General features: G+C 53.3%; 1 protein-coding gene across 1 annotated transcript; it reads left to right on the plus strand.

Moving 5' to 3' along the window:
* Nucleotides 1-5,145: 5,145 nt before the first annotated feature.
* On the plus strand, nt 5,146-7,806 carry LOC136547443 (autophagy-related protein 18a-like). The gene is made up of 4 exons (XM_066539389.1): nt 5,146-5,895; nt 7,075-7,303; nt 7,440-7,566; nt 7,670-7,806. The coding sequence occupies exons 1-4, from the start codon at nt 5,146-5,148 to the stop codon at nt 7,749-7,751; spliced, it is 1,188 nt and encodes a 395-aa protein (XP_066395486.1). The 3' UTR covers nt 7,752-7,806.
* The last annotated feature ends 2,183 nt before the right edge of the window (nt 7,807-9,989 follow it).

Genomic DNA, 9,989 nt, shown 5'->3' on the forward strand with positions numbered 1-9,989 from the left:
TTTGCAGATGACATCTTTGTAGATTGTGGGCTTGTGGCAGATTGTTGTCGCTAGCCCACAATCTGCATAGATGAAGTTCTAGCATAACTGCAGTTGTAGGGAAATACTTATTACTGGAAAGTTTACTGATGAATTATTTTAGCTAGGAATGTTCTGAAAGGCAGAGTTCAGTTTCCTATAACTCTTACCTTCAGAGCTAGCTAATGAAATGTTTGGATTGCGATCATGTGATGCGTTTGATATGATATTCTCTATCATGAGTAGTGCACTGAAAAACAGTTGTGCTTTCTAACAAACTCTTACCAGAAATAACCTTGTTGTGCCTTTTGTATTTCAGGCATTCTGCTTCCAGCAACTCAGGCCTCAGATAAGGTGTTAATGCTGAAGGTAAACATAACAAAATCGTAAACTGATGTTATCCGATCTTTAACTTTAATCTTTCTTCGTCATGAGAATGTGAGATGTTAATGCCAATAACCCATACGGAACAACAGGACGGTCAATAAAGTTTATAGAATTGATTCTGGGTGGTGTCAATACAAAGATAGGCAATAGTCTTCTTAGGACAAAGATAGGCATGAGTATTTCTGTTCATGCTTTACATGTTTCTTGCATTTTAGATTTTGAAATAAGATTTTCAGTGTTGCTATGTTTGAGGTGCAAGGATCAAATTGTTTTGGAAGAAAACTGGTAGTTCTACAAGATGCAGCAGGCAGTCTTACAATGGCATTGTTACTAAGAAATTATGACTTATGTCATTCAGAGAAGGACAATACATATTTGTATGACATTATTTCTTATTTTCTTGAATTAAATCAATTTGCACGGACATATGTAGCAGATGGATGGAGAAATTTGGATCCGGCTACATGTTATTTTTTATTATTTCTCATCTTTTTAAATGAAATTAACATATTAGTGCTAGTGTCCGTGCTCGTGATTTGGTTAATCAAGACCATGTACTCATTGCATTACTGTACATGTGCTTGCTTGTGAGAGCCCTCGGATTGCATTTAGGATCCGGCCCGAGGATTCATAAAGGGCTGGGGCTGGATTAGGATGGTGCGACGTGTAGGATTGAATTGAACTGAGCTGAAACAAATCAGTAAGTGTTAGGATCGGGTTGAGTGCTACAGGATTGGAGTGGGGTTGGGGCCGAATCACAGCCCATTATCAGGCGTAGACGTCTCTCGTTCTTAGAAAATAAAAGTGACTAGCTGTAATGTGCAATGCAGAATCTCAATGGACGTACTAGAATGATGGATGTTTGTGTAACAAAGAAAAAAGATGATGTGTGTAATAAATTTGCAATGCATGATGGAAGGCTGGATGAATAAGATGAATGGACTAGGAATGTTATGTCCTATTGTTCTGTTCAGGGCTTCATGTGTATGCGTACCAATGTACACTGAGTAGTTTCTATTATGTGATCACTTGGGTGTATATGGTTCAGATTATAGGTTCTAGATTGCACTAAATTTATCATGCAAAGTAAGTCGTGGTGTGGAGCTGTACTAGTGCTTCAACATTTTACTGTTCTGCTGAAGAAATCATCTACAGTTATCTATGTATGTGAAGCAAACTTTAAATTGAGTTGCATAGTCGAAGATGTCACTACATTTATGCCAAAAGATGGTGTTCAGTCTTTTAGTCTTGGCACCCTTGATAAATGGACATACTTACACTCTCACGTTTGTCCCTGTGATACATTGACTTGCCTCACCCCTCGATGTAATACATACAAAACACAGTTAAAAATGTGCCCTTAAGGGCATGTGCCCCTACTGCACTGCATCAATGTAATACATACAAAACACAGTTCACGCCTTCACGGTAACCAAGACCAAGGCTCGTACGTAATTTCGTTTCACCGTTGGCGAGGGCAGCAGTAGACGAAGCAGTGGACTCCTTTCCCAGCTCCTCATCCGTGACCGTGGGCACGGCCACAGCGGCAGCAGCTTGTCAGTTTCTCCCGTGCTTCTCTCGCCTTGCCCCAGCCAGAGCACCATGGACAGCTAGCCCCGCCACGATCCGGACCAAGGATCAACGAACCGTGCGTGACGTCCATGTAAGTAGGAACAACTGATTCGATGATAAGTAGTTCTGCTTTTAATTACCACCGCGTACTATTGCTGACGCACGCACGTCAACGACCAGCTCCACCACCGCGTGCGAGCTCCTGAGTGAGACAGCCTCCTAAGAGACCCGCCACCGGCCCCTGCCTTCTCCCCGGCGAGCTCGCCGGCGACAGGGCAGGAGGGCTGGTTCCCCTTCCTCCTCTCCTTCCCCTCCCTCCATCTCCTTGTAATATTCCCTAGTGAAATAAGCCCCTTCATGGGAGTTTTGATGACATCTATCCTCCTCATCTCCGTCGCGTTGGAGTCGGGCGAACTGCTCGCAGCCATGGTGGCCGGCGAGGGTCTCCTCCAAATCGACGCGGTGAGTACTTCAATAAAGCTCTACTACTCTCCCGTGCTTCCTCCTTCCTCGCTCCCTGGCAGTCTGGGCGGCATGGCGCCGCTCTCATCCAGATCGAGTGAAGGTGAAAGCGTGGACAACGACAGCTTCAGCAACACCGGCGACCTCGACCTGCCACGCGCAGACATGGCGGAGCAACCGTCCTCGTCGTCCCCACGTCTGAGCCTGCTGCGCAACCTGGACTGCTGGATTTCCATCCGGATCTACGGCGTCCAGGTTGTGCTCGTGGCTAGGGGCAACGACGGCGGGAAGGTCGGGGCGGCACCAAGAAAGGGCGAGGAGGACAAACACGACCTTGGCGATGGTGCGCCACCCGAGTGGGCGCTGCTGCTCGTCATGACGGAGGCGTACGCAAGAATCCTCCGCCTCGCCAACCGAAGATGGCGCCTCTATGGAGGCCAGCGGGGCCTCCACCGGACCCAGGCCAAACCAGTTGGCCTTGCGGACCACCATGACGACTACGGCGCCGGGGCGACGCTCTTCCCCTGGGGAGTCGTCTATGTGCTGCTCGTCGCCGTCCGAGCGCCCAACTGGGGCGGACCAAAGGGAAGCCACTGGGCTTCCTTCCTCCTACGCGGTTGGGCCAGTGCGGACACAAGTGTGGGTGCAGCAGGGTGCCGATTCCTTGGCCCTCTTCCCCGGCGACGATGACATGCTCGGTGGCAGCCCCGTTCTCACCGTGCGAGGCGCTCCTGGAAGCGACTGGGTTCAGATGTGGATGGGAGAGGATGGTTGCACTTCGGATGTGGTGTGCAGCCTGTCTACGTGGTCAATCTTGAGCCTCTTCCTTTGAGTGGTTCAGGCTATCCGCACCCGTCCACCTCTATTTTCATCTTTAAAAAGGAATATTCTATCCTAGTCATCGAGATTCTCTACTCTATACTCATTTCTCCCGCACCCATGTTATCTCTATCCCCATACTCTATACCCACTATTCCATATTTTATTCCCCTCTCTCCCCCTTTCTCTCTCACCAACTCTCTTTCTCTCTCTGTGCTACAGTGTTGCTACAGTGTTCAGCGTGGCTCTCCCGCGTACGCGGTCTGTGGTGCTTTCCTGTGCGACCGGTACACCACCGCTAGCATACCGGCCGCTTTAGCGGTCTGCGGTGCGGACAGCCTCACGAGGTGCTGCCGCGCGAACCTGTGCATCATGCACGGGCCCATGACCTGTGCTTTGAGCCTACCAAGGCAATGTGTTCTACTTGCAGGAGTGAGTGTTGTACTCCTCCCACCTCCCATGGTGACATGTGCCATGTTACAATTTGAATGCCGTGTCAAGCATGCAGAGCACTGTCATGGTTCCGACGCCAGGTGTGTTCAACAGGCACGACAAGTCTTTCATTTCTGTCAATATGCTTTTCTATTTTTCTATGGACATGGAAGTGGTAAAGCAGCGATCAGTGTTCGGGTTGACCGCCAACAACAGTTGATGTTGTTTCTCAGATTTGACACTAATGGCTGTGGACCCATTCTCTTGAGCCCGGTGAAGCCTTCATTCTATCTACTGCTCAAGACTAATTATCCTCGAGGACACATGCCGATCAGACAGTCGAGGGGAGCGCCGACTGTGCTACCGGAGTGCGAGAACGAGGACCCTCGATGCTTCTATCGTGGCCACTTCTCGTGGGCCTTATGGCTCCGAGGGGCCCGCCCCCTGACGGAAGCATCACCCATGCCTTCAGAAGCAGTTCAGCAGTAATCTGAGAATTCTTTTCTCACACCGGTGTAAAGTACATTAACGTTATATATTAAAAGTTATTGTTGTAAAAAAAAAAAATTACCACCGCGTAGCGAAGGCCGACGAGTAGAGCCGGATGTGGAGGCCGAGGCTCCAGCGCGGCATGCATGTCCCTGTACTGGAAGCAGAGCAGCGCGGACTGGACGGCGCCGAACAGGAACACGAGCGCGGCGATGACACGGGAACACCTCTCTCTCCCTAAACCTGGCCTGGATGGACAGCCAGACCGCGTAGCTGAAGCAGATGGCGATGGCGATGGCGATGGCGATGGCGAGGAACGAGCCCACGACGATCCGGCCAGCGGCGGCGGGAGGCGTCGTAGATATAGATTTGAATGGGAAGCACTCCTTCGCACGCGCGCCGACCGCACCCAGCGAGCCAGGCTCACGTTTGGTCGCTGTCGCCTGTCGGCATGCTAGCTAAACGTGCTGTACGGCGCCGCCTTAGCCCACGCGTGTCGTCACTCGCCGCCAACGCCTCCGGCCAGAGCCGTTGTTGGGTTCGGCGACCTCGTCCTTCGCCATCTGTTCGTTGCAACTTGGAAGTGCTGTGCATGGCCGCGCGCGCTGCCTGCTATTCTCATCCACGGTCTGCCGGCCACCACGCTCCGCCGGTCGCCGAGGACGCCACCAAGCTGGGGGCTTGCCCTCGGCGTCTGCTTCGTTGGATGATGGATGCTATATGTCCGAGTCTGACGCGGCGCATGGAGACTCCGGTTGCGGCGAGGTTTTGGCCGATGGCCCGCGCAGGGCAAAATTTCTCGCGCACTCCGATGTCCGATCCAATTCCTTGGATCAAGATGATCAAACCGTAAAAGATTCCTCGTGTCAATACTAGTTCGATACGGTTAAGTAATCATAATAATAATTAATACCAGTTACGAGCTAGCGTCGTGGTAGAGGTCTTCGACGACAGCACGATCGATCGATGAAAATGTCGGCGTCTTCCTCTGCCGCCGCCGCCGGCGAGGCCGAGCCGCTGGTGCACGCCGCGTTCAACAGCAACGCCACCCATTTCGTCGCGGCCACGGCGTCGGGCATCCGCGGCTTCTCCTGCACCCCGCTGAAGCACGCGTTCAGCATGGGCTTCGTCCCGTCCCCGGGCGCCGGCTCCCGGGTGATCACCGCCGACCTGGCTCCCTCGGGTACGCTCGCCGCCGTCGTGTTCAGGCCGGCGCCGTCCGCACCAGACGCAGACGCCGACGACGAGGGCGACAGGATCAGGTACTGCAGGTACGTCCTGCGCGGAGAGATGCTGGGCGACGACATATGCCCCTCCACGTCCTCCTCGTGCCGCGTCCGCGCCGTTCACCACGCGGGCGGCCACGTCCTCGTCGCCGGCGACGGCAAGGCGGCGCTCCACTACACGACGTCGGGGCGCGCTGTGAAGCGGTGCCTCGAGGTGGACACGGGTCCTAACCCGCTCGGGGTGTGCGCGCTGGCGGAGGCGCGCGACGGCAAGACGGTCGTCCTCGCCTGCCCGCGCCCGGCCAAGGGGCAGGTGCAGGTGCAGGTCGGGCGCCGGGGCAGCGGCGGTGCCCGCGTCGACGTGCACGCGCATAGCTCCAGCGTCGTCTGCGTCGCGCTGTCCCGCGACGGCAGGCTCCTCGCCACCGCCAGCTCCAAGGGCACCGTCGTCCGCGTCTTCACCGCCGCCGACGGCAACAAGGTCAACGAGGTACGCACGCTATATATGTGCATGGCACACCCGCTAATTCGTTAGTCTTTTTGTCCTGCAAAAAAAAAACTTTTTTCGATAAATTGTTAATCTTTTTGGGACACATATTAGTTAGTTATAATAATGTAAAAGAAAACAACAAAATCTTAACCGACTTTTGGAATATCCACTTCTACGTATAACAACGCCCGCAGCTTCGCCGCTGATTCCCTCTCGACGAGAGAGGAAACCAAAACAATGGCGTCCTCCGTCGCTAGGACGTGGACGAGGCCGACGCCCACGCTATCTCATCCTCTCGTCTACCTATCCTTTAGCCACGACGCGTCCTGCGTCATAGCGGCGGACGCCTCCACCGTGCACTGGCTCAGCTGCGACACCTTCGCCCTGCGCGGCCTTTACCAGGAGAGACACGCCAGCAGGGCCGTCGTCGCCGCTTGCGGCGACATGCTCAACGAGAAGGCGTCCACCTGCGCCGTCGTGACGACGACGCGCGCCGCCGCCCGCCTTGCTGGCGGCTCCGAGACGACGACGTTCGCCGTCAGGCGCTGGAGGCCAGGCTACCTGAACTACCACTGGCGCTACGACGAGTGGGCGACGGACATCGAGGCCGGCGAGGTGCGGGCGGTCAGCGTCCACGGCGACAAGACCATCCTCGTTCTCGACGGCCGCGTGGACGTGTACGGGCTCGGCGGGGACGGCTGCGTGCATGTGCTCCACCGGGTGGAAACGTGCAGCGCCAGGCCCCTCTGCGCCGCGTCGCGGGCCGCGCCGGTGGCGTTCGCGTGCGCCGGCGCGGAGGTCGGCGAGGTGCTTGTGGAGCGGTGGGCGGCGGCGGCGGGCGGGTTCGCGCCGCTGTCGTCCTTCCGTGCGCATTCGTCGCGGCTTGAGTGTGTGGCCGTGTCCAGGGACGGCCGGTTCGTTGCCACGGCCAGCTTCAAGGGCACCATCGTGCGCGCCTTCCACGCCGCCGATGGCATGTTGCTTCGAGAGGTCAGATCGTCTCATAGTTTAGGTGACTTTGACTAGATCACAGTGGCTGCGAATCTAGCCGAGAACATAATCGGGCCATCAGGGTCAAATTCATCATCATATCACAATAGTATTTTTACCCAAAGGTTTCACAGATAAATAGCTACTGGATCTCATCAGCCACATTGTTCATGTCGTCGTTGGTTGCAGCTACGAAGAGGCGCTGACAGAGCAGACATCTACAGCATGGCGTTCTCTCCCGAATCCAAGTGGCTTGCCGTCTCCAGCGACAAGGGGACGATCCACGTCTTCAGCGTCAACGTGGATGTGCCCTCGACGTCGCCAGCACAGGAGGACAGCCACAGCCCTGACACTGACAGTCCCAATGCTGGCTCTGCACTGAACGCCAAGCAAGGCTCATCGTGGTCTTTCTTCAGTGGTACAACAACTTCTTTGCGCAACTCATCTATGTTTAGACTGTAGATAGAATGTGTTGTTTCTGCATTTTTTTATATGTAAATGTAAAGATGGACAGATGGTAATGCTAAGAGTGCCTGGGACTTGAATACTTGCAGGTTTCGTGCCAGGATATTTCAGGCAAGATGGCTCGCTTGCCAAGTTCCGCTTGCGTGAAGGCGTCAAGTACGTGGTGGCCTTCAGCCATGTGCCAAACACCATCCTCGTCGTCGGCATGGATGGAAGGTGAGTCTTGTGAGACTAAGACTGCTCTCTGAATTGACATTTGGATGCTGTTTTCTCTTCAGATAAAGTAGCTTCTGATGTTTTGTGGCTGTACATCGTGCAGCTTCTACCGCTGCGAGTTCGATCCGGTGAAAGGAGGTGACATGAAACAATTGGAGTACAGGAACTTCTTGAAGATGAAATGATGGCGGGCCAACAGATGGCTATTATGTTACTGATCAAAGCTACTTGTAGTTTGTGCAATCTTCTGATTGGAATCTGGCATTCATCAGTGTGACCAAGAGTCCAAGCAGAAAAGCAATTTTTATGGTTGTACATACCGTTAGTTTGTCTAAAATCTTAAGTAGAAGATGAGACACCAAGTACATCAATCTACGCTATCGAAATTGCCACTGCATTGTCGTCTATCTGAAGTCTAAACAGAAGATGAGACACCTACATCAATCATTGTCGTCTATCTGAAGTCTAAACAGAAGATGAGACACCTACATCAATCTATGCTGATTATATGGAATTGGTCAATCAAAGTAGTTTGTAGAAAATAACTGTTTCAAATGGTTTCTGTGGCATTCCATAGTAAGCTGTTTATAACGTGAAGAAATTTGACAGCACGGAGATAGCCCGGTTGATTGAAGCAATGTGTCAATAGACTTCAAACCAATTGGAAGGCGGGATGAATAAGATGAATGGACTAGGAATGTTATGTCCTATTGTTCTGTTCAAGGCTTCATGTGTATGCGTATCAATGTACACTGAGTAGTTTCTATTATGTGATCACTTGGGTGTATATGGTTCAGATTACTACATTGCACTAAATTTATCATGCAAAGTAAGTCTTGATGTGGAGCTGTACTAGTGCTTCAACATTTTAGAGTTCTGCTGAAGAAATCATTAACGATAATGATTTCACCCAGGCATCCGTGCCGACAGACGCGTCTCCCCACTCGCTAACACGTCTTTGCTCCGTCTCGTCCGCACCACGCCGAAAAAAATAAAATTCTCCACCGTCCGCCCCCACCACGTAGCCCACCCCCACCGCGCTGCCCCTTCGCGCGCGCCCGCCTCCACCGTGCGGATGTGCTCGCTGCGCCGTGCTCACCGCGGTGCCCCCATCATATGTGCCCGCCTGCACCGCACGACCGTGCTCGCCGCGCCCGTGCTCACCGCGGCCGCGCTGCCTGCTCGCCGTGGCTGGCCCGCTCGCCGTTGTCGTCTCCACCGAGTCGGCGAGTGTCGACGAAATATGGTCGGCAGTCCACAGAGGGGGGTGCCCGTGGTGGTAGATTATCGGTAGACGGTGCGCGTAATCAGGAACCAGATGGTGACACAAGACGCAGAGACAGCGATTTAGACAGGTTCGGGCCGTCTGATCGACGTAATACCCTACGTCCTGTGTCTTTGGTGTATTGTATTGGGATGTATACAGATTAACCTGTCCTCTAGGGGACCCTTGTCTCTCCTTATATACTCCGAAGAGACAAGGTTACAAGTAAAGTATCTAATTTGGTACTATTACAATATCTAGTACAACTTGTAATCTTGATGTGTACGCCTTGATCTTACGGGCCGGGCCACCTCGGATGGTGCGGCCCATGTACCATCTTGTGGTACCCGGGGGTATATCCCCCACAGCTAGTCCCCGAGCGCCATGTATTCTGATGCGACACGCCGTTTCAACCTTCTCCGAACAGTGAGGCTTGAGTTCTTGACATCTTCAACCACCGTTGTCGCCGGAGAAGTAGGTTGTCCGAAGAATGTGGTGCTCTTAAGAAGAAAGAAAAAGATTTCCATCCTGGGAAGTGTGCCCACTTGTATTTCTGAAAAGAAATGTAAGTGCGTCTTGAAGCGTAGCGTCTTTGATCATCAGATCGAGCACATTCACCGCAAGGTGAAGTGTGCCCACTTAGTCCCCGAGCCTGGTAGTAGGTGATGTAGTCACGTGGTGCCAGGGTCTAAAAAGAATTCTCAGTTAAATTGAGAATCCAATCGTCGTACAGGCGATACGAGATGCACCGGCAGGTGCATCGTACTGATGTAGTCCCCGAGCTTACTGGAAGGCGAGGTATGAGCCTTGTAGCAAAGTCTAAATGAGAAAGAATATCCCAACTGTATGCGAGTCGCCCGTCGCATGTAGCCAAGACGCAAAGTCCCCGAGCCGTGGTCGGAGAGTGGTCGAGGCAGTCCCCGAGCATAGGTCGAGGAGCGAGCGACGAAGTCCCCGAGCCGTGGTCGGAGAGTGATCGAGGTAGTCCCCGAGCACAGGTCGAGGAGCGAGCGACGAAGTCCCCGAGCTGTGGTCGGAGAGTGATCGAGGTAGTCCCCGAGCACAGGTCGAGGAGCGAGCGACGAAGTCCCCGAGCACAGGTCGAGGAGCGAGCGACGAAGTCCCCGAGCCGTGGTCGGAGAGTGATCGAGGCAGTCCC

This window comes from Miscanthus floridulus, chromosome 3 (genome assembly GCF_019320115.1).
Source record: "Miscanthus floridulus cultivar M001 chromosome 3, ASM1932011v1, whole genome shotgun sequence".
NCBI classification, from domain to species: Eukaryota; Viridiplantae; Streptophyta; class Magnoliopsida; order Poales; family Poaceae; genus Miscanthus; species Miscanthus floridulus.